Source organism: Macaca nemestrina, chromosome 11 (assembly GCF_043159975.1).
Source record: "Macaca nemestrina isolate mMacNem1 chromosome 11, mMacNem.hap1, whole genome shotgun sequence".
In the NCBI taxonomy this organism is placed as follows: Eukaryota; Metazoa; Chordata; class Mammalia; order Primates; family Cercopithecidae; genus Macaca; species Macaca nemestrina.
In genome coordinates this window covers 86,936,216-86,960,884 of record NC_092135.1, presented here as the reverse complement: position 1 = coordinate 86,960,884, position 24,669 = coordinate 86,936,216, and the positions used below count along the sequence as shown (strand labels likewise).

The following is a 24,669-nucleotide window of genomic DNA, read 5'->3' as shown; positions in this document are numbered from 1 at the left end:
GGTGAGGAACCAAGATTTTAAGATTATTTCCAAGTTTCTGGCTTAGGAAGCTGGAAGGAAGGTGCTGGCATGTACTGAGATGGGGACTAGCAAAGTGGGCAGGCTGAGGACATGTGTTCTATGTCCATGGAGCATCTAGCTGGAGACAGTCAGGGTTATACATAAAGATAGGTGAGCCATCACATCCAGTAGTTGTTTGAGATTTCAATGTAAGTGCAATCACTCACAAAAGTGGAGACTAGTGAGCCCGAAACAGACCACTGAAGAATGCAGATGTTCAAAAGGAAAAGAGTGAAGGAGGAATATGTATTACATGAATATTACTTTTTAGTCATAGAATTCTAAACCTTGGATGTCAGAGGTAACTGTGAAGTCAGAAAAGAGAGCTTGAAGCCATGTCTAATGCTCTAATGCATCTCTTATTCTCATTTTTATACTTTAATGACTAAACTCAATAAAACCAACAGAATGAAATGTGAAAGAAAATGAAAATTATATTTGAAAATTGAACTGGACAAAAGCATGAGTGAGACATAATAAGGAGCTCTAGAGAGAAAACTGTAAAAATTTAGCAAAATCCTATAAAAATTTGCTCATAATTCTCTGCTGGATTTTATTTTGATGCTATCAACAAAAACTTCAAATGATATTTAATTCATATTATGTGACTATCTTACAGGATAAAAAATTCCCTGAAGATTGCATTTATTTTGATTTTCTTTTTTTAAAAAAATTTTTATTTTCATAGTTTATTGGGGAACAGATGGTGTTTTGTTACATGAGTAAGTTCTTTAGTGGTGATTGCTGAGATTTTGGTGTACCCATCACCCAAGCAGTATACACTGCACCCAATTTGTAGTCTTTAATAGTTCACTCCCTTTCCACCCTTTCCCCCTGATTCCCCAAAGTCCACTGTGTCATTGCTATGCCTTTGCATCCTCATAGCTTAGCTCCCACTTATGAGTAAGAACATACAATGTTTTGGTTTTCCATTCATGAGTTACTTCACTTAGAACAATAGTCTCCAACTCATCCACATTGCTGCAAATGCCATTAATTCGTTCCTTTTTACGGCTGAGTAGTATTCCATCATATATATGTGTGCGTGTATATACGTATATACATATGTATATACGTATATACACACACATATACAGGTGGATAAAGAAACTGTCTTGATTGATGGGCATTTGGGTTGGTTCCACATTTTTGCAATTGCAAGTTGTGCTGCTATAAACGTGCTCATGCAAGTATCTTTTTGGTGTAATGACTTCTTTCCCTCTAGGTAGATACCAAGTAGTGGAATTGCTGAATCAAATGGTAATTCTACTTTTAGTCCTTTAAGGAATCTCCACACTGTATTCCACAGTGGTTGTACTAGTTTACATTCCCTCCAGCAGTGTAGAAGTGTTCCTGTTCACTGTGTCCATGCCAACATCTATTATTTTTTGATTTTTTGATTATGGCCTTTATTGCATGAGTTAGATGGTATTGCATTGTGGTCTTAACTGCATTTCTTTAATCATTAGTGATGGTGAGCATTTTTTCATATGTTTCTTGGTCATTTCTGTATCTTCTTTTGAGACAGAGTCTTGCTCTGTTGCCCAGGTTAAACAGCAGTGGTGTGATCTTGGCTCACTGCCACCTCTGGCTCCTGAGTTCAAGTAAGTCTCCTGCGTCAGCCTCCTGAGTAGTTGGGATTACAGGTGTGCACCATCATGCCCAGCTAATTGTTGTATTTTTAGTAGAGACGGGATTTCACTATGTTGGCCAGGCTGATCTCAAACTCCCGGCCTCAAGTGATCGTCCCGCCTTGGCCTCACAGATGCATTTATTTGTAATCAAAGAATATGATTCACCTCATTTTAAAGAGTGCATACCAAAAGCATATGCATATAAGCAGTTATGGTTAAATGCCATTGATATAGCAGAAAATTGGTCTGCATGTATGTGAAGTACAAATGTAGATTCAAGTGGTAATAAATAGAGAAATGTAGAACTGTAATCGTAATGTGAACAATTTTCCCAGCAGTTGAAACTGTTACAAGATAGATCCTATAATGAAAGGCGGCTGGAGATACAGAATGGTCACACTTGTTAGCCAATTTAATGAGAAAAAAAAAAGCAACATAAATTGAAAACATCTGTAGTCAGAATTTTAGCCCTAAAGACTCAAAGGAAGCTAAAGTACAAGCCCCTCCCAGAGACATTTGACATGTTTCCTTGCATAATGCTGTGCTTTGTTGGGTTCTCACAGAAAGTGATCACCTCTTTCAAAGCTGTGCTTTTGCTGACTTGGCTGAGGACAGTCTCCAGGTGGTTTAAATTCAAGACAAAATTTGAAAATCGGTCCCAAACCATTTTTATCAATAGCACTAATGAATCCCTCCTTCTGTTCAGTTTCCTCTCTCTCCTCATAGCCCTGAATTAATCACAACCTCAGCCCTCAAAATTGAACCCTCCTTTTTAAAAACGATTAAAAGCTACAGTATCCCCAATCAGACCCTTGGTGATGTTTCCTCCACATCCTCCTTCTCACCACGTACACACCATGCTGTTCTTTTCCCCTTTCCTTTGGAAGTTTGGTCCTTGATGATTTCATTCTGGAGCCAGATGATTTCATCCACCATCTGCAGAAGGATAATTTCCAAATAGACTTAGCTGCCTCTGACCTAGTATTCTCCAATCAGTCACACATTTTATCATGTTCAACCACCCTTCCAAATGAATCACTGCCACGTTTAACTGCCACGTAGAAAGCTGCGAGGAAGGCCGAAGTTGTGTAAATTTCCACTCAGTCCTTATTAAATGGAAACGTCTCTTGCCTAACTTTTGATATTCTCCTTCAGCCTGACCCCATTTCCCTCCTCCTGACCCCATTTCCCTCCTTAACCGAATTTTCCCAGCAAGTATGTCTACATTCTATGACTCTTTCTTCAGTCTCGTCTTTGAAGAAAGGGTGTTCTGGTTCCCGGCTAAAATTGTTTTGTCTCATCCTCATCTTTCCTAAAATGGAGATCCAATCTGCCTCCTTCTTCCCACAACGGGTGTCTCTTCATTGCCTGTAAATCTGACCATGGCTTCCCATGTTTCCCTTGATTTTGTGCTCTCCTCAAGCAACAGCCTTCCAATATTTAAACCTTTTTATGACTCTAGATTGAGAAGCAGACAAAATAAAAACTCATCACCTTGCTATTCTAAGGCCTCATGTCTAGACTGTATTTCCAGCCTCATCTCTCACACCACCACTGCTTGAAACCCATGCTCTGTCTGAAACTGGGATAATTTAAATTGCCAAGTATGCCTCCTAACTCTGCACCTCTTTCCTTACAGTATTCTCTGTGGTCTTCCTTTCTCTTGCTACCTGAAAAACATTACATTATTTAAAGTTGGCCCCACATGTCACCTGCTTTATGTAACCTGTCTTGAGAGCCTCCAAATGGACATGACTATTCATTCCTTGTGCCATTCTCATATTATAGGATCTTTGGGCTGTCAGTTTTCTGACTGGAAACCTCTGTGGCCACGGTGCCTCGTTCAGCCTGAGTTCTTGTTCTGCATCCAGGAAGAACGAGGTACACAGACAAGTGAAGTGTGAACAAGATGAAGATGAGCTTTATTGAGTGTTACAACAGCTCAGATGAGACCCACAGTGGGTAGCTCCTCTCCACAGGCAAGTCATCTGTGGAGTGTTCAGTTCTCTGCAGAGAAGAAGCCCTGGAGAGGGTAGCTCCTCTCTGCAGATCATTCAGATGCCTCTGCAGGTCTCTGAAGTTCTCAGCAGAGAGGGTAGTTCCTCTCTGCAGTTGGTTGTCCTGTTGTCTCTCTGTCCTCTCCATCTGCCCTCTCTGGCTGAGCCCAGGGCTTTTATGGACCTCAGAGGGGAGGAAGTGCCTGCCAATTGGTCATGGGTGGCCATGGGTGACCCGGGAGAGGCATCACGAGTCCCCACTCCAGTCCATGGGACTGGCAGCCTGGCCCCTAACCTTTAGGCCCTCTCTAGCCTGAAGGTGGGGCCTTACTAGGGACCCATCAACTTCTGCCCAGGACTCTGTGTCCCGCTGTTATTCATGACCTGAGGGCTCAGCTGCAACCGGGGGCGAGATCAGAGCTGGGGCAGCAGAGGAGAGATGCCAAACAGCCAGAGCAGACACCCCGAAGCCTGCGGGGATGTGCAAGGGGGAACTTCCCAGGCCCTCAAGGATGCAGGCTACAGAGATGCCCAGGTCCTGGGCCTCGGAGAGCAGCTATAGCTGCACGTAGAAGCTCCTGCCCCCTCCAAGGGCACAGGGAGGCAGGGATCCACAGCCACAGCTTTGGTGGCTATATCCCCACTCAGGAAGGCAGGGCTCCTGCCTGCTCCACACAGTGGGAGGCCTGGATCTGCAGCTGCAGTTTGGGCAGCTGCAGTGGCACCTGGAGAGCTCCCGTACCAACTCAGAAGCAGTAGGGCTCCCACCAGCTCCATGGAGTGTGCAGCCCCAGCCATGCCTCCCTGTGCCTCCCTGCTGCAGCCTGCATGATGGCGACAGCCACTGCCATCACTAGTGTCTTGTATTTCTCTAATTCAAATTATTATGTTAAGTCTTGTGACATGCTTGTGTCATCATACTTCTACTAAATTTTATGATCTTTTATTCTGCTTGAATCCTCTTGGGCACTTGGTTCTGAGTCTTGCATTCAATAATTGCTCAATACTGTGGCTGAATTAAAATGAATGTATTTAGGTAGCCTAGGTCCTTCACTGTGCTATGGATGCAGGATAATCATTCTTCTATTTGTTCTCTTCTTTTGTTTATTAGTCCAAAGTGGTTTTCCCTTTCACCAGGATTTACTCAAATAACACTCTTTTTTATTGCACAATACATTTTATCTTTTTAAAGAAGACGGTCCTGAAAATATAATTATCATTGGCCAATTATTTTTTCTCACCTATTATCTATATCTTTTTTAGTTAGCCCAGCACAATTTAGCACTTAATTGCTTGTCTTGAATGCTTTTGTGCCACTTCATATGGGTTCAACCTATCTACCCTAGACAACACACACCTAAAGAGGGAATATCATGTGATATATTTCCCTATAGTGTTTAGAAGAGTACCGAACATATAGGATGAGCTTATAATTTGGTAATCCACATGTATGCCCTTTTCAAAGCCAAAACATTGATAGCAGCTGATAGCAGCCACTGAAAATAGTTGTTACTGAGGTTTCACAGCAGTGTCTGTCACACAGAATTACCCCCAGTCATGAACACTGCTTTACCAAATATAACCTCCACCCCTTCCAAATTTCAGCCCACAGTCAATGACTGTCTGATTCAGGAATACAAAGACCCATCCCTCTTACTGTGAATTATAGCAACTCTGAAGGGCCATCTCAGTTCCAGAATTTCCTGTAGAGTCCTCTGAAACCTTCGTCAATTGCATGGGGTCAGCTTCCCCCTCTGTCTAAACCTACATTTCTCATTTCCTTACAGATGTATCTCCCAAGATGACTCCCCAGTAAATCTTCTGCTCATCATTAGCTGCCTTAGAGTCTGTTTTCAGGGAACTCAACCAAAGCTTAACTTTTGCTTCGTTTCCTACTCCATTATGGGGTATCTCATTTTCAAGATAATAGAAAGTATATCATTTCTCTCACACAATCACTAAACTGGTGTGATTTCTCTTACACAATCACACATATTTCTATGTGATTTAGAAATATCATAACTCCTATTTCTAAATTTTATGGACCTCAAAGGGCAACCTGGCTTCTATTAATAAATACCATAGCAGATATGGTCCAAAAATGCAAAGTAATTCAATGCGTTTTAGTGAAAGCCTTCAGGAGTTTTAAAGGTAAAGGTATTTTTGAGGAAGATTAAAGCAATAAGGAGAAAAAGGATGAGCAAAATATCAGAGAAAAACTTGTTTAATAAAAAATATTAGCCATAGATGATAGCCTTTTTGTTTACAGCATTGACTCAAGAGGTGATTATTTGCAAGATTTCTGAAAACCTTCAATGGGGCAGACTAGAGAATATGGAGATTTGGGGAGATCTTTCAAGTATGCCATGTTATATAGAATGTTTTCACCAATATTGTATCAAGCTTTCTTAGTGACCTTGTCTCCTTTGTTGCTTCCTCTTCATTTCTCCAATTTGTAATATTAAAGTATCCCAGGCTTTCATATTTTCTTCTTTCTACACTCCATTATTTCATGATCTCCTCTACTTCTTCTTCTTTTTTTTTTTCTTTTTTTTTTTTTTTTTTCTGAGATGGAGTTTCATTCTTGTTGCCCAAGCTGGATGCAATGGCATAATTTCAGCTCACTGCAACCTCCGCCTCCTGGGTTCAAGTGATTCCCTCGCCTCAGCCTCCCGAGTAGCTGGGATTACAGGCGCATGCCACTGTGGCTACTTTTTTGTACTTTTAGTAGAAGTGAGGTTTCACCATGTTGGTCAAACTGGTCTCGAAGTCCTGACCTCAGGTGATCCTCTTGCCTTGGCCTCCCAAAGTGCTGGGATTATAGGTGTAATCCACCACACCTGGCCTGATCTCTTCTACTTCTAAGGATGTAAAAGCCATATGCTAAAACTCTTAAATTTGTTTCTCTAGCCTGGACCTCTCCTCTGATTTCCAGCAAGTCTGGTTAGAAGAGTGATAACAATCCAAAATGTAACATGCCTAGCTTCAAAGTACTGGGTTCCTCAAATTTTTTACTTTAGTCTCCCCCATCTTAGTTACAGCTCTATTATTCCAGCTACTTGGACCAAAAGCCTTGGATTCATGCTTGATACCTCTCTTTCTCTTAAACCACATATCCGAATTGTCAGCAGTTCCTGTTGGCTCTGTATTCAAAATGTATCCAGAACATGACTACTTTTCATCATTTCTACTATTACTGCCCAGGTGGAGACGACTGTCATCCTTGGCTTAGAATATTGCAATGCACTCATGACTGTTCTCATGGTTTCTGCTCTTAACACACAGTCATCTCAAAACAGCAGTCATGGAAATACTCTAAAACTGCAAGCCAGATGGTGTCATCCATTATCATGGTGGCTTCTCATCTAACTGAGGCAACAGCCAATATCCTCAGTGGCCAGATAAAATTAGGGTGACCATATAATGTCATCAGATCAGGATATTTCTGAGTTCTACAATACTAAATCTTATTAGACATTGAAAACATAGGCATAAACTGTTACTTTCCCAGGCAAAGCTGCACCTATGGTCACGCTTCTTATAGGACTCCACATGATTTGTCTCTTTCTCTTTTTCTATGGCTTTCTCTTATACTCCTCCCCCAGATGCTCACTTTGTCCCAACCATATTCCCTTTGTTTTTCCTTGAACATATCCAGAACATTCCTCTCCTCATGATATTGCTCTTCTCTCTTCCTGGAATGATCTCTTTAAAAGCTTTATATTACTTGCTTCATTAAATATATTCAAAACTTTGATGGGAATTTCAATTAGTCCATAGAATATATGGGGCTTTAGTTCCACAAAGGCAGAAGTCAATTTGTGAATTATTTTTAATTTAATTGATGACTAGCATTATGGAAATAGATAAGATTGTCAAGGAGAGATAGTAGAGTGACTGATGGTACTGTAATGACTAGGTAGAGGAAGATAATGAAGATAGAGAAGGTATGGCCTAGAAAAGGGAGGAAATTCACTTAGGATAAGGTATAATGTCCATACATGGTACACATTAGATGCTCAGTAAACATCTTGTGACTAAGTGATTTACTAAATAAGGTAAATGTATGCCTACCTGAATTATGGTACCCGAATTAGCTATGACCACCCTGGAAGTGAGTTATCAAAATCCCAATTCAAGTTTTAGAGTGGCATTATGAATCTGTAGTAACTGGTAATAATTTATCATTACTCTTCCATAGTTCCCCCAAAGTCATGCATTTGACCTTTCCTCAGTGTACCACAAAAATGTTAACTTAGGTTTCTTTTGGAGAAAGAACATAGTAAATATTTTAGACTGTTTAGTGTCATGCCTTAGAGTATTAGCTCTAAAGCCAAAATGTTTGGGTTAAAATCTAAGCCCTCTCTCTTATTAGTTAGGGGACTTGGGACAACTTACTTAATCTCTTGTGCCTCATTTTCTTTCTTTTCATTTTTTTGGGGGGAGGTTAAATGAAAATACTAGTACTTCATTGAAATAAAGTGGGTAATACACAAATTAATAAGTTTAAAGTGACTAGAACAATGCTTGGCCCTGTAAGTGCTTATCAGTTGTGATTCTATTGGCAGAGATTTCTTCCAAACCACTGAACAGGAGACTAGGTTTATTAACCATCTTATAGTCTGGGAATTGAGGAATTCAATTTCTGTGTGGTTGCTGATCTGAGTTCTCTTTTACCTGAACTAAATATATTTGTCATTATTGTTTATAAAAGCTGTAAGTATGACTGTCCCAGACAGCTCATCATTCTCATTATCAATCAGCCACAGACAACATTACTTCTGAATTATGCCATTATATTTTTTTCTACCATGACAGTCCTGCTATCTTGTACAATATTATTCTCACTTTGTTTCTGGTAGTCTAGAGTTGCCATTTGTCCTCTGCAAGCTCGGATCCTGTCATCTCCATGGAATCAAGAAGCCTATTTCAGACAGATTTTTCTTCTGCTTCCATCTTTAGACCTCAGACACACAAGGAGATTTTTCAAAGGTGCTGGCATGCAGCCCACCACGTGTTTCTCAAAACCTTACTGGTCCACCTTGAGAATATACTCAGAAGGTGAATGGTTGTGTCACATATGATAAATTCATTCCAATATTTCTACCTTCTTAAGTTGTTGAATTACATTCTCCACCTGTTAGAAAGTTTGTAATGTCTCAAATTCATTCAGTTTGGGCAACCTCTGAGACCTGAGTTCAGTGCAACCATGTTAATAATTACAATGGTCCCATAACTCTTTGTTACATTGATGTATTGATACATTTTGTCCAAATTTCACAGTTCTTTTTTGTCTAGTATCTCAAAACCCACTCCTAAACACATTTCTCAGATTTTAAACAAAATAAATTAATTAAATCCTTCCATTCTTTTTACGTGTAAACCTCTTCCTGAGATTGATCTTTAAATTGCTACCCCCAGAGGCATTCCACGATCTGATTTTAGTTACAAATCTGGAGACAATAAGCAGTGGTGAGAATGAGGTCTGAAGAGAACCGGCTTTTTTCTTGTAGTCATCTTGCATTTTAAGAATGGGGGAACAATTACCAGGCAAGGAATGCCGGGCGCTGTGGCTCAAGCCTGTAATCCCAGCACTTTGGGAGGCCGAGACGGGCGGATCATGAGGTCAGGAGATCGAGACCATCCTGGCTAACACAGTGAAACCCCGTCTCTACTTAAAAATGCAAAAAAATTAGCCGGGCGTGGTGGCGGGCGCCTGTAGTCCCAGCTACTCGGGAGGCTGAGGCAGGAGAATGGCGTGATCCCGGGAGGCGGAGCTTGCAGTGAGCCGAGATCCGGCCACTGCACTCCAGCCTGGGCGACAGAGCGAGACTCCGTCTCAAAAAAAAAAAAAAAAAAAAAAAAAAAAAAAAAAAAAAAAGAAACTTAATGTGAAACTGGAATGTTTCAAGATAATTCTTCCATAAACCCCATTTAAATTTCCAGGGTTTTGCTATTCCCAAATATAGGGAATCAAATCGAGAACTGGAAAATCCATTTAGATTTATGTTGAAATCTGGTGATCTGCACAATGAAGATTTGTATTTGGTTTTTATTATCTCAAACCTTTGGCAAAAATATGAGTTTTTAAATCTTCTTTTCCAGAAAGATGGTATGCTTTTATTTTAGCATAGTCAGGGAAAGGGCATAGATTTTCTTCTGTGTCTTAAATCAAGAAGTTAGGGATTTGAACTTGTCATTCTCTTTCTGTTCATCACCATTCACAGCAGCTACATTCACATGCAGTCCTGCAATTTCTCATGAAATTCAAACATACTGTTGTGTAGTAGAGGCCACTTCTCTCCTTAAGCCTTGTCTTTAGAGTGCAAATCACTCCATGTAATCATAAATGATTAATTCTAGTTCCATGGACTTCCAAATTCTCATGCCTGGATACAAGCTGAATTTTCTATTTTTACCCCTAGCTAGTGCAAACATTTGATCTCAGAGTCTTTCCATTTGCTTGCATTTTTGCTTCCTGCCAGCCCTGCTGTTACCAATTGCTGGCCTAGTCAGGCTTCTTAGTTGTAAACAATCTAAACCAGCTTTAGCTGACTGAAGTAAAAATGTAATTTATGGATTTTTATCTGAAATTCAGAGGAATTCAGAGAAAGCTATAGAATCCAGGTGCATAAAATCAACAAAAATGAAGTGAATGCTGACACTCAGAGCCATCTTCAAAATCATACCCTAAAAGCAACCTGGCAAAGCCATCATAAACACAAGACACTGGATGCCATTTCTGGCACTGTTGGCCTTGCTTCTTTTCATATCTGGCAGTTGCTGCCCCAACTGGAGCTGTGATCACCACCAAACTAGATTTTTAATTCTTTTTACTTCTTTACATCACTCTTGTTGGTAGGTGGAATAATGCTCCCTCAAATGTGTTCATACCCTAATTCCCAGAACCAGTAAATGTATTACCTTTTTTGGCAAGGCAAGAAGCAATTAAGGTTGCAGCAGGCATTAAGGTTGCTTACCAACTGACCTTGAAATGGGGAGAGTGTCTTGGATTATCCAATTGGGCTCAATGCAGAAATTTTGTTCCTTATAAGTGAAATAGGAAGACAGAAGAGTCAATGTCAGAATGAGACAACATGAGAAAGACTTGACCAAATATTTCTGGCTTTGATGTCGGAAGCGGCTCGTGAACCAAGGAAGCTGGGCAGCTTCTAGAAGCTGGAAAAAGGAACACACAGTTTCTCCCTAGTGTCTCTAGAAAGGAAGACAACCTTGTTTGACACTTGGATTTTAGTCCAGCAAGACTCAGTTTAGACTTTTGATGTTCAGAAATGTAAGACAATAAATCTGTGTGGTTTTAAGTCACTAAATTTATGGTAACTTGCTATAGCAGTAATATGAAATGAATACAACTATCCCCAGATTGAAACCTTCAGATGTGTGTCTCTAATTTGCCAAGCTCAGGTCACATGGCCACTTGCCTACACCCTAACTCAAGAGAGGTTAGAAAAACAACTGTCTATGGCCTCTAACCTCAACCAAGACTTATTTAACTGTAACTTCCCCACAGTGAGATAGGGCTTTAGAGGCTTGGTAGCAAATAAATAACCAGATAGGCAAACAAGTAATTTTAACTCTAGTGTGTTCATTAAACTGAGTATTGGGATCAATAACACACAATAAGTTAGAGCTATATATAATGTACTCTCCATGATATATTAAGTTACAAATACAGGAGGCAGAACATTGTGTTCCAGATATCTTTCTTGGTCTAAAATAAAATTCCAAGTATCTAGTTTATTAATTCATACTATTGATTTGAGTTCTCTCTCTCTCTCTATATATATATGTTATATATATGTGTGTGTGTATACATATATGTATGTGTGTATATATATGTAGAGAGACAGAGATACATATACATATATAGGCAGTACCTCAGGTTCTCATCATTTCTTGTGGTGAGAACACTTACTCTCTTAGCAATTTTCAAAACTATAAAGCATTGTTATATTATCGAATATAATATTCAATATTCAAATGTGGTCACCATGTTTTACAATAGATCTCTTGAGCTTATTACTTCTATCTTACAGTAATTATGTATCCATAGATTAAAATCTCCCAAACCCACCCCACCTTCAGCCCTTGGTAACCACCATTCTATTCTACATCAATAAATTCAACTCTTTTAGATTCCACATAGAAGTGAGATCGTGTGGTACTTATCAAGTTTTCTTAATATCAATGTGTTTCACCAGACCCATATTATAATTACTTTCTGATCAACTATCAAACACTTCCTCCCTTATTATTCCCACTCTGGGGACACCTTGATTTACTATGTTACCATTTCCAGGGACTGATTCTTCCAGACAGAATGCCCTCAGCGTTCAGTATGATCCACGGGGGTTCCAGTAAATATGATCTAAAAATCAGCAGGATTCCTCACTGAGCACATCTCTATTCTGAACATATGTTATTTTATATTCTTAAAAGTTATCACATTATTAATCTATAGAGTTAGAATTCAATCTGCTTTTTCAAGATTACTGGAGTTCCTTAGTGTAGACATGCATTTTTTAAATCTTTGAAAAGTGACAAAAAAACAAGAGAATTTTAATATGATATTTTATTATGGGTGTCTGTAAGGGAAAAAAAAAAAAGATCAACAACCACATACAAGCTTACAAAGTTAAATTTCAACACATCCTCTATGCTAGTGTGACAAAAGCAGCCCCATTATTTGGTTTTTATCGTTGACCTTTACAGGATGAAGGGGAGAATCCTCCGTGGCATGCCAATTAAACTTTCTGACAGGAGACATGTACAGATTTTGTGCATTTATGTTCTGAATGCAAGTCAACAATTCTGATCTAGAGTTTAAAAGTGAAAGTACATTAGCACCATAACATGCGTCTTTAAAACCTTCCCAAATATTAGTAATCTTGACCAGCAATGACAAGAAAAAAGAGAAGCACCTTTAAAAGCAGTTGATATCCAAGATTAAAATAATTGTGGCTTTAAAAATATTTCTTGAAATTCTTGTACTACACTCTTCTTTTTAAACCAATCTTCCAAGAGATTAATCAATGAAATTTATAAGTTTTATCAACTTATAAAATTTTTTTTGTCTTCTGGGACTCATAGAATACAATCTGTGTTTCTGATCAGTTGAGGTAGTTAAAATAGGGAGGGCTTTTCTAATTTCATATTTGACTATTTCAGAAAGAAAGGTTATCTTTTACTAGTGAGCACAGTCATTGCTCTGCAGATGGGCTAGGATTCAAAGAATGTAACACAGTGTTGTTATCGTTAAGAGTGTTGAAGTTTATTTATTATAGCACCATTGAGACATTTTGAAATTGGAATTGGTAAAAAAATAAAACAAAAAGCATTTGAATTGTATTTGGTGGAACAGCAAAAAAAAAAAAAAAAAAAAAAAGTATCAGTTTTCTTTGTCAAATTATACTCTTTCCAAACATTTTGGAAATAAATAACTGGAATTTTGTTGGTCACTTGTACTGGTTGACAAGATTAGAACAAGAGGAACACATATGGAGTTAAATTTTTTTTGTTGGGATTTCAGATAGAGTTTGGTTTATAAAAAGCAAACAGGGCCAACGTCCACACCAAATTCTTGATCAGGACCACCAATGTCATAGGGTGCAATATCTACAATAGGTAGTCTCACAGCCTTGCGTGTTCGATATTCAAAGACTGTTTTGCTCCATTCCCCAGTGTGTTTCTGTAAAAAAGGATAAAATGCAAGTGATCATGACATTACAATTACTTAAACAACTCTGACTGATCAGGTTAAAAAACACCTTTTTACTCTAAAGGAGCTTTCATTGTGCCATGTTATTCATATATATGAGACCTGCTCCACTTCAAAGCTGTAATCTTCTTAGTTGATAAACATTATTCTTAAACAAATGCTTCATAGGGATTCTTAGTAAACGCAGCAGGGCAATTGCTATAGACCAGTGCATCTTCAGGAGGCCTGGTTCCAGCCATTGTTAACAGGTTTATAATTGGTTTATTAAAAAGAGGATAGGTCTCTCACAGTGAAATTTGCTAATATTAGAAGTGAGTTTTCCCTTTGCTCACAAATAACAATAACAAAGGAGAGATTTGAAGTTAACCTTTAAAATTTTTAAAAGCAGATATTTCAGATTGAATTAATGTGACAGATATTATTCAAAACATACAGACTATCCCAATTATCTGATAAAGTTTGCATTATGGATTTAAATTTTAAATGCTTTTATTTCAACTGGTTTTCATCTGAAGGCTAAGATCCATTCACTTTTTGTTGCATTTAACATTCCCTGCAATGAATCAGTAGATGCAATGTATGTAATTCATATCAAATGCTATCTTTATTTCATCCTATTAATTTTATTTCTTTTATTCAAAATAATTTGCATGATTAAACTAAAATGCTGACTGCATTATGACTTATATTGAGAAAAATGTTTCTTACCGTGCAACCATCCTCCAGAACTGTGTAGGTGAATTTGCTATTTCCTTCAGCCTTGAATTCACCTTCGTTTGACCCCATCAGCTTCAGGGCCTTCTTTACATTTCCACTGGCTTGATCCATGTACGCAATGCTATTTTTGCAGTGATACGTGATGTTCTGGGAAGCTCGGCTGGAGAGAAGTCGAAGGAAGGCCAGCTGCACGTCAAGGACATCTTCAGGCAGTTCAGGGTTGCCATAGCTAAACTGTAATAGGGAACAAATAAAACAGATCAAACATTTTAGTTGCAACTGCATGCAAGGGATTCGTGTAGTATGTGTATGCTTATTGTAATATGGGCTGTTTATATATTTTATGTATGAATATTTTATGTGGGAACATATTTTGTTTGCACGACAGAGTAAAAAAGGTCTTAAGATGTGAAAGAAAGGTGTCTGCATACAAAAATAATTTAATCTAACTGAGCTTTTATTGAGAATAAAGTCATAAAAGTATAGTCGCCTGGATACATAAAATCATTTGAGCTCTTCTAGTTATTAATTATTAGGTTGGAGCAAACATAATTGCGTGTTTTGCCATCACTTTCAATGGCAAAAACTGCAATTATGTTTGTACCAACCTAATAACTTTTCTTGTGATGAACATATAGGAAGAATACAAAGGATATAGGGATGACTTATTTTAAAAAAGGTATATCCTTTCTTACCTGAAAACCACCATCCATGGACTCTCCAAACCAAATGTGTTTCTTCTCAGCACCAGAATCTGTCCACCAGTGTTTCCGTGGAACATTCAAAGGACTGGCACTTATGCATGTTTCCCCAGTTTCCATATTACAGAATACCTTGATGGCATCCAATTTGCATCCTTGGTTAGGGTCAACCCAGTATTCTCCTGAATAGCCACAAAAAAGAAGAATGGGAATTGGTTATAAAATGCAGTAATAAAGTGATTTTGTTTGTTTACCTGTAAAGGCATTCATAATGTTGACTGCTAACGTGACTGCATTTTATATATAGAATGATAGAGAAACTTTTGGATTGAAATTGTTGAGGTAAAAGAGTTAGCTATGACTACAGAAAGCACTGAAATAAAATGCAACATCTTGGTTTCTAATCTGAATGATACACTAAGCTAAGACCTTTTGATGGCTGTATAATATTTGCAAAAGTCTCTCCTTTTTTTTAAAAAAAATGATTATTATATATAATCTTGCTTAATAATATAAGCTGGTTGTCTAATCCAGATTTATTCCAATAGTTCTAAAGCTGAAGTCCCTATGATTGATGCTTGTCTCCTATTTTAAGTAATTTCTAGAAAGGACTCCTAGCAAAGGCAGTGTTCCATGTCAAGATATTTGAAAACTTGAAATAATTCTGCTTTTCAGAAATATTTAATCCAATATATGCAAAACCTTAAACTATTACAATATTCTATTTAATTTTATATAGTATTCTGAAATTTTTCATGTGTTTAATTTGAAAATTTTAATAATTAGATTCATTGCAGTAAGTAAATAGTATAATAATCAGATTATAATTGTCTACATCAAATTATGTATATTTAATCCTGAGAAAAAAAGATATATATTACTTTATACTCAAAAAACTTATGATTTATACTACAACTTCTATAAAACTGTCTTTATATTTTTCTATATTTGGCATGTCCTGAAGTTATGTTATATTTTACATCTGCAAAGTTTACTCTTTTATATGAAGCAGTTTCAATTCAGTTAACTTTCTTAGAGTACTATTTCAGCTTTCCATTGAAAGTGGATGTTTTTTGTTCTCATTCTAATCTAAACAACTTTCTCTGTAATCCTGTTGCCATGAAGACGAAAGACTCCCAAACATACCACTCTTGAGTTCAGGATGGCAGAATTTCAGGTCTCTGCAGTTTCTAGCAGGGTTTTTACGAGTACCATCAGGACTAATGAGGCTTTCTATTTGTCCGTTAACAGACTTGAGTGAAGTCATAATCTCATCGGTGTTGATTTTGAAATCCATTGGTTCATCTCCATAATATGGGGCAAAACCGCCAGCTTTTTCACCTCCAACCCCAGCAATGGCAGCGGCTCCAACACCACCGCAGCAAGGACCAGGGGCACCAGGAGGTCCAGGAGGACCTGGTTGCCCTGGGTGGCCTGGGGAGCCCTAGAATGAGTAAAACATGGATCATTGAGGTATGCATGTTTGGGTGCCACTCTAAGAATACATTGCCAGTTCAAGAAAATGCCTTAAAAATAATTCATTCGTTGTGTCATTATAATTATTTTACTAAAGATTTATTTGGGTGCTTTTAGGGTCACGTGATCACCGATTTATAATAACTGCAATTCATTATCAAGAAAGGTATTGTTCCACTATGTAAGAATCAGTAGTGTCAGAGCACACGTTTTCTCTATCATTCTTCCTTCTGGATGAATGATGTAAGCAAACACCTATGAGCTACAATTCTAATATTGACATGACAAAGGGGAGTGTAATTTGTTGGGATAATAGTTTTTATTTCATTTACCCCAAAGGCATGGAATACAAAGTATTAGGAATGATAGTATCACTAACAAAATAGTAACCATGGAAGCTGTTTGAGAAGTAAAATGCACTGCATAAACGCTGATAATTATGAATGTTGTAATTCCGAGATCTCTAGTGTGATAGCAATGCAGACAAGGTTTGTTTGGTTAATTGGGCAGATGTCATCATCCTGATACCATGGATACCTGATCAAATCTTTAAAAAGATATTTTTCTCCTGTTATAGTGTGGTAGAAACATTTTCAATGTGATGGAGAATGTCTTAAAGTCATGGTTCATTTTCTAAATTGAGTGGTTGCATTGCGTCTCACTCACTATTTCAATTTAAAGATAATGCAGTGGTTCTGAAAACTGGAAGATTATAACAAATTAAATGCACATACATATAAGTTATGTCTTACCTCAGATCCTCTTTCACCTCTGTTACCTCGAGGCCCTGGTGGTCCAATGGGACCTGGATGTCCACTGGTTCCATCTTTGCCAGGAGGTCCACTGGGTCCAACAGGTCCCTAAGAAAGTATCATGACATCACAATGCCAGAATATCTTTCTGAAGTGCAGACATGTGAAACTGATATCTTTCTGTGCTACTTACTCTGGGGCCTGCAGGACCTGGACTACCAATTGCACCCTGCTGACCAGCAGGGCCCTGGAAGGAAAGAAGTGTGCATATGAGTGAAGGCCTTAAAAAGCACTGGGAAACTGTACATTCAAGATCAGATCAAGAAATATGGGAATTATGATGAAATATTTTTTCTTTCTTTAATCTTCCCATTGTTTCATGCTGATTGTTGTTTCAAATTAGCCTCAAATCCATTTCTCATCTCTTCTAGTACGTATTTTTAGAGATAGAAAGCTTTCTTCTCTTAATCTCTAAAATTTGCATACATTGGAGGGATTCTCCAACAGAATGAATGCACTTACTGGAGAACCTGGGGCACCTGGATTACCAGGGAATCCTCGATGTCCTTTAATGCCATTAGCTCCACGTTCACCTGTTTCACCTTTGTCACCACGTGGGCCTTGAGGACCCTTTAAAAACATATTTTGAATTGAAGTCATATACACACATACATATTGGAAAAATAAAATAGAATTTATAACAATTAAGTCTATTTTATGGCTTTCTATCAGCTAAAAAATCCCCCATCAACAGATACTTCAGATATGAAATAAGATTATTTTTGTGGTTGTTTTAATTTTGGACTGACAATGGCATAGATCCCTAACAACTGGTGTTTCTATCATCGGCTCCAAAGAACTTTTAGATCCTGAACTGCTTTCCGTATCATCATCATTAAAGGAAAGTTTATATTTGTTCTATCTATCATCTCTCTATCTATCTATCTATCTATCTATCTATCTATCTATCTATCTATCTCTATCTATCTACCAATAGAAAGAACAAATACATATGTAAACTTACAGGAGCACCTCGGGAGCCAGCAGGACCAGGAGCACCAGCAGGGCCAGCAGGGCCCTAAGATGAAAACATTCAATGGAGCAAACATACACGAATTAGTTTTATGTGTTGACACAATTTTGTTTTCAAAAGTAAATAATTTCATTATAATAGAATTATAGTATGCATGCAATTATTGGAAGTTAATATTATTTTTGCCTTCAAAGTGCTAAAGCCCTGTTTACAGCTTTATCAGGGGATCTAAACAGAAAAGCTGGGCAAGAGCCCTATTAATTCGGCCTTGCATTTACCCAGCAAATAAATAGCTGGTCTGATTAATACGATTTCGGGTTTCAGTAATAAATTCTTTATTGACTACTGCCAGGTACTTCTGGTATTTCTTTACTAACACATTTGTCTAAGGAACAACTAGCATTAAAACTGTAAAAGAAATGATAGTGGATATTTTGGTTGGCAGATCTGACATTCTATCTTCCACCTACAAATGTCTTTATTGAAGGAAACGGACAAACAAGAGAGATGATGCTTCTGGGAACTCACACTTTCTCCTCTGTCACCACTCTTTCCAGCTGGACCGACAGGACCAGGTGGGCCTGGATGACCAGGAGCACCAGGGGCACCAGGAGAGCCGTTTTCACCACGATCACCCTGTGAACAAATTCACAGGTCCAAAATAAACATGATGATCACTTATTTTAATTACAGAAATCTATTGCACATGTGTTTATTATACCTTGCCACCAGGAGATCCATCTCGGCCTGGAAGACCATCTGATCCAGGGTTTCCCTGATTAAAAAATGAGAAAGGAAATAAAGTTTCTTGAAACCTTCCAAATGCCATTTAATCATGCATTCTCAACAGGGCAATATAATTCTCAAGGGGGTGAAAATGGTTCTTGGGGGTAAGAAATCTTAGATATTACAATGGGGGGTAGCCCTTCAAAGGGTCACAATATCCAAGCAGATAGTTAGTATATTCATGGAGGAGATGTGACTAGAAAAATAATATCCAAAAAGAGTCTTTACAGACCTCTAATAAATAAAAGTTTCAGAAATAGTGATCTAAACTATTAATGGAAATCTACAGTTTAGTTTGCTTTAATCATTCCACATTGCATACATATATTAAAACATCACATTGTACCTTATAAATGTATACAATTATGGTTTGTTAATTACAAATAATATTAATTTTAAATTCTTTAAAAATAATAAAAGACTAATCACAGATAACTGCAGAATATTTTCACTCAGAAAACATGTGAATTGTGGTTCTCCCCACTAACTTTTATCCTAATTTAGTTAGAGATAATATTTTCTCCACTAATGATTATTCACTGACTAAATATTAATGAACAAGAGCTTTTAAGTCTATTCTAAGTTGTAATGAAAGAATTTATTAGAGAGAGAAGAACTTTGCTGTGTGGCCATATTTACACTCTTAGACATTAAGGCTCAATTTCACCTTTGCTTAAATAAATTATCAAATTCTACCTGGCTGGTTGAATAAGAACTGCTACTCACATCTCTTCCAGGTTCACCAGCTGCACCAGCCAGACCAGGAAGACCCTGGGGTCCAGGGGGACCACGTTCTCCACTGAGACCGTTAGCTCCTGGTTTCCCACTTTCACCCTGTATACAAAGGAATGAAAAATATTTTGTTTAACTTAAGAAATCAATTAAAATGGTGTTATCAGATATCTTTATTTTCAGGTAAAAATCTTATTTAATTTTTATTGAATTTTAAAATTAAAACTATGCCTGTTATGGGAAAAAGTTTGGGGGAGCAAGCTTGTTGCATTTTCTAACTTGCTCAGTGACTCTGGATGGCAAAGGGCTGAATAGTCACATTGATTATCTAATTCAGAATACTGTACATTCTAATCTGAGATAAATACATAGACATGATTATTATAAGAAAAACATAATAATGAGCCATCATGAAACTAGAGGTTTATGGTGACTCTTAAAATTAGGTTACTTGTCTCTATCTGAAGAATATAGACTTACTAGAAATATCATATCAATTGGATACATTTAAACATGAAATGTTAATTTTATGACAATAGTACATAACATTTTGTTGAAAGAAGTACTTAAAGTGTTATAATACGAGCCCTAATAAAAATGCAATTTTATTACCCTGTTTACCAAATGAGTGTTTTAGATGCCAAGCACGAGAACGTTATAGGAATATAATACTAGTGAAAGAGAGTCAGGAGTGCAAGATGACTTGAATGGATGGATAACTAGCATCAGTGAAAGACTTTCCTAGATCTATAAGCTAACACTATTTTCCCATTCAAAACTGACAGTCAACAAATTGAAGAACATTCACAAGCTTCCTAAAAGAGGTGTTTCAGATGGCAATGTTGTTTTTGTTATATTAATTTATTTGTGCTTATATTCAAGGTTGGTCTTTGATATGCCCTGTTTTGTGTTCTGGAGCCATTTATTAAAATATATGCTTTTAAAAATCTAAAAATATAAAAAAAATCTCCTGGCTAATTTACTCCAATGACAGAAAAACTTTTCATCCTTGATATGGTTAAGTGATTTCTGAAGGCTAGCAAAGGAAGCAAGAGTGTAGTGGAAAATGACTATACTCACCTTGACACCCTGAGGGCCAGGGTTTCCCCTAGGACCTGGCATGCCTGGTGGTCCTGCAAGACCCCGTGCTCCAGTAATCCCAGCAATTCCAAGTGGGCCTGGAGCTCCCTAATACAGATAATGAAGACTTAGCTCATCGTTATGTGACAATCTTTTTCTCTAATCAATTTGTGATAAAAACCAAAATAGTACAATCAACTTATAAAAATGAAGTTACTTACTGGGGGACCCTGGGGACCAGGTGATCCCTTCTCTCCTGGTTGACCAGCATCACCTTTTGGTCCAGACACTCCAGGGCTGCCAGGAGCACCTGTGTTACCCGCAGGACCTGGGGGCCCATCTTTGCCTGGAGAACCGCCGGGACCTGGGGGTCCTGGGTTACCCTACAAAGAATTGTTTGAAATTTGAATATTTATAATAAAAAGTGCATTTTTTCTTTCCTTTCTTACTTCAAATAATTTTATTTGAGACTTACTAGAGAAATAAGTAGCAATGTGTAAGTTTCTCATCCTATACATATATGAATGCTCTTTCTGAAGTGTATGATGAGAAAATACTTTAACAATTACTTACATTATTACCAGGAGGACCAGGAAGACCACGAGCACCAGGGAAGCCAGCAGCACCCTGTGAAATGGTAATATATTTTTGAATTTCAAAAGTAGAACAAACAACTACACAACAAACAAAAAGTATAATGTGTGGTATGATCTACATTGTACCTGAAAGTCATTTATGGTTTGCTTTTTCCCCTTGGAATTTACACATTACTCATGTATGAATGAGAGATTACATTTTTTACATTCTCTTTATGGATCTAGTGTCTCAAGTGCAGCTTTTATACAGGTTGATATGAATACTTTTCAATAATAGTTAAGAGGATCAATACTTACGGGTCCACCAGGACTGCCACGTTCACCTTTGACACCTTGAGGACCAGGAGGACCCTATATGAAATGGAAGGAAGGTATGTAAGAATAGTGCCAAAATCAAAATTTGGGAAAAGCATTAAGCCTTTGAAAACCAGGAACTCTATGAAGAGGTTAAAATAACTTTTAGACTGCTGGTGCTGAGATTCATACTTCAACTGTATTCATATAAAGATTATACTCTTGCCACTATGACATGTTATCTCAGTATAAAATATTAAATTACTGATAAACCTTCATGTTTTTCCATTAGAACACTTAGCACTTAGAGAGGGGGGAGAGGGAGAGAGAGAGGAAGAGATAGATAGATAAATAGATAGATAGATGATAGATAGAGAAAGAGGAGAGAACTTACAGCAGGTCCAGAACCTCCAGGGGGTCCTGCAACTCCAGGAGGGCCTCCTTCACCTTTCTCACCCGGAGCCCCTCTTTCTCCTTTACCACCAGGCTCACCATTCTGTCCCTACATGCAACAACAACAACAATCTCTCAGCTGACACTCTTTATGATATACTTGGATTATTATTATTTCTCTTCAGAATATAGAATTCTTCAGATGTAAGGAGTTGAAATAAAATTTAAAAACAAGGCTCTCTGAAGACATGACAAAACAAAGCCAATCAAAATATTTTCATGATCAAAGAACATGACCAAGAAAGCATAAACTGTACATTATTTGCCATTAGGGACGGAGGAAGTCTCTCTGTAAGGATTAAACATTTGAAAATCAGCACCAGTAAATTTCTTTGAGAAAGACTGGGTTTAAGAGAAAATTTTAATTAGTACCAACTTATAATGGAAGAACTTACAAAAATTCAGAGTGCATTTCAATCTATGATGCTACTTTAGTTCATTACCTAGTCATAAAGGCAGGACAGGTGTTTTTATTTCCATCTGTTAAAGAGCAGCAATAGGGGTAAAGTAAAACAAAATAGGGGTACAATAATCTTATAGGGAATGAACAGCTAAAATGGGACTAGAACCCAAACTTGACTATACTTCTGTAATTTTTCTGCAAGATAGTGATCCTGGGCTATGGAACATGTCTGTGTAAATATTCGCACTTACAGGAGCACCAGGGAAGCCAGCAGGTCCTGGAGGGCCAGGTTCACCTCTCTCACCCTAAAGAGAAAAACATCCTCCTTAGTCACAGTGAAGATATGCCACGGGGAGTGTGTGTCATCTCCTTTAGGCAGGAAATGTCATCTTGTCATCTTATCTTTTCTTTCCTTTAAGCAGGAAATGTGCAGAGTAGCCAGTAAACTTCTGAAGACTTTGCCACCTCTCAATAAAATTAGGAGTAGAAAATACCAGAACCATTGATTCCTTCTGTCTCCCACTGTGATATTATTTGCAAGAAAAATAGTTTGAGAATTTTAAAGTATTTAACACATTTATATATATATATATATATATATATAATTTATTTATTTCAATATATGGTAGAGCCTTAACTGAAAAATTAACTAAATGATTTATTTTTAAAAAACATTTGCTAAATATCTTTCCAGTGTCTTAAATCCTAAAGGTCAAGAATTTTAAATCCAGAAGGAGTCTCAGGCAAAGATTCTATAGGCTTAAGAAATACCTAATTACAAACATATACTACTTGTGCAATTCATGTCTTTTTTCCGAAGTTATTTTGGAAAGAAATCCTGATTTAAAATGGTCTCTTGTGAATGTTAGATTTAAGAAATTTAACATTCCCTGGCATGCTATATGGTTCCTGAAGATAGTGTCTCCAAATTGAGGCTCAGGGAACTGGGGGCAGAATTGCTAAAAAGGGAAGCATAAGTAGCCGCTGTCTGTATGGGGTTAAAAAGTATGTTGAGAATGTCTTTAACACTTACAGGGCCACCACGAGGTCCAGCTATACCTGGAAGTCCAGGGGCACCACCTTCACCCTAGAAAAAGAGAAACCAGGTCACTCTCTTGCATCCAAAAGACAGAGATAGTTTCTTTTCATTTCCAGACAGTATTAAGTGCTACCTTATCTCCAGGCTGGCCAGCTGGGCCAGGAGGACCAATAGGACCAGTAGGACCCTAGAGGAAATAAAAATATTTTTTAATTTTGAAGATGCAAATATCGTTTTCTGCATTAATCAAACAGAAAGTATATAGACATAGATACCTAATAAACTAGATAACATACTTTTTAAATTTTTTATGGCTTGAATGCTGTGCTTTTCACTCAATGTGTAAATACTGCAGAGCTCAGTAAACACAAGACTCTGTGGGGATAACTCTGGGAGAAAACAGGATTCAGCAGTGGTTTATTGATTCATTTGTCTTTATCTCCACTGTAGAAGATGAATAGGATGTCATGTAAGATCTTACAGTAATGTCTTTTTAAATTAAAGTACATTTCTGTATTAAATTGCTTGATAATTTAAATGTTTTCTCAAAGTATCATTGTACATATTAAATTTTTCAACTTGAAATTTTCAAATAGTTGTTTTACGTATATTACAAAAGTGAAGTATTGAGCACTTTTTTTACTTGAATGATGGCTTATCTACTTAATCTGTCAAAAGTGAAGCATTTATGAATTTCTTTAAGGCAACTACTATATAAATGTATTAAATGACTTACTTATAATCATATTTAGAAGATGTTTTTTGTTTTGTTTTTGACTTTTAGTTTGAATTATAGATTCACAGAATGTTGCAAAGGAATATACCAGAAATTCTGTGCACCTTTCTCCCAGCCTCCCCTAATGTTAACATCTTATACAACTATAGTATAATATCAAAACTAGGAAATTGACATTGATACCATCCATAGAGCTTGTTCAGATTTCACCAGTGATACACACACTCATTTATGTGTGTGTATATGTGGATCTATAGAATTTTATCCCATTTGTAGATGTGCCTGACTACCACCACAATCAAGATACTCAAATGTGCAATCACCATAAGACTTCCTGTGTCATGTCTCCATAGCCACATCCATCTCTCTCTTTCTCATTCCTAACTCCTAGCAGCCACTAATCTGTTCTACATCTCTAAAAGGATGTTATTTTGCAAATAT

At 37.4% G+C, this 24,669-nt stretch overlaps 1 protein-coding gene across 1 annotated transcript in view; it reads right to left on the bottom strand.

The window, feature by feature from the left end:
• Nucleotides 1-12,266: 12,266 nt before the first annotated feature.
• LOC105468239 (collagen type III alpha 1 chain) overlaps nucleotides 12,267-24,669 on the bottom strand; it is a 38,409-nt gene continuing 26,006 nt past the window's right edge. The window contains exons 33-51 of the mRNA XM_011718340.2: nucleotides 23,626-23,679; nucleotides 23,487-23,540; nucleotides 22,705-22,758; nucleotides 21,992-22,099; nucleotides 21,601-21,654; nucleotides 21,281-21,334; nucleotides 20,929-21,090; nucleotides 20,708-20,815; nucleotides 19,622-19,729; nucleotides 18,831-18,884; nucleotides 18,638-18,745; nucleotides 18,101-18,154; nucleotides 17,599-17,706; nucleotides 17,270-17,323; nucleotides 17,077-17,184; nucleotides 15,995-16,292; nucleotides 14,843-15,030; nucleotides 14,139-14,381; nucleotides 12,267-13,400 (exon numbers count right to left, since the gene is read on the bottom strand). Of these exons, the coding sequence (XP_011716642.1) occupies nucleotides 13,254-13,400; nucleotides 14,139-14,381; nucleotides 14,843-15,030; nucleotides 15,995-16,292; nucleotides 17,077-17,184; nucleotides 17,270-17,323; nucleotides 17,599-17,706; nucleotides 18,101-18,154; nucleotides 18,638-18,745; nucleotides 18,831-18,884; nucleotides 19,622-19,729; nucleotides 20,708-20,815; nucleotides 20,929-21,090; nucleotides 21,281-21,334; nucleotides 21,601-21,654; nucleotides 21,992-22,099; nucleotides 22,705-22,758; nucleotides 23,487-23,540; nucleotides 23,626-23,679 (2,118 nt within the window). The 3' untranslated portion in view covers nucleotides 12,267-13,253. The remainder of the gene's footprint in view (nucleotides 13,401-14,138; nucleotides 14,382-14,842; nucleotides 15,031-15,994; nucleotides 16,293-17,076; nucleotides 17,185-17,269; nucleotides 17,324-17,598; nucleotides 17,707-18,100; nucleotides 18,155-18,637; nucleotides 18,746-18,830; nucleotides 18,885-19,621; nucleotides 19,730-20,707; nucleotides 20,816-20,928; nucleotides 21,091-21,280; nucleotides 21,335-21,600; nucleotides 21,655-21,991; nucleotides 22,100-22,704; nucleotides 22,759-23,486; nucleotides 23,541-23,625; nucleotides 23,680-24,669) is intronic.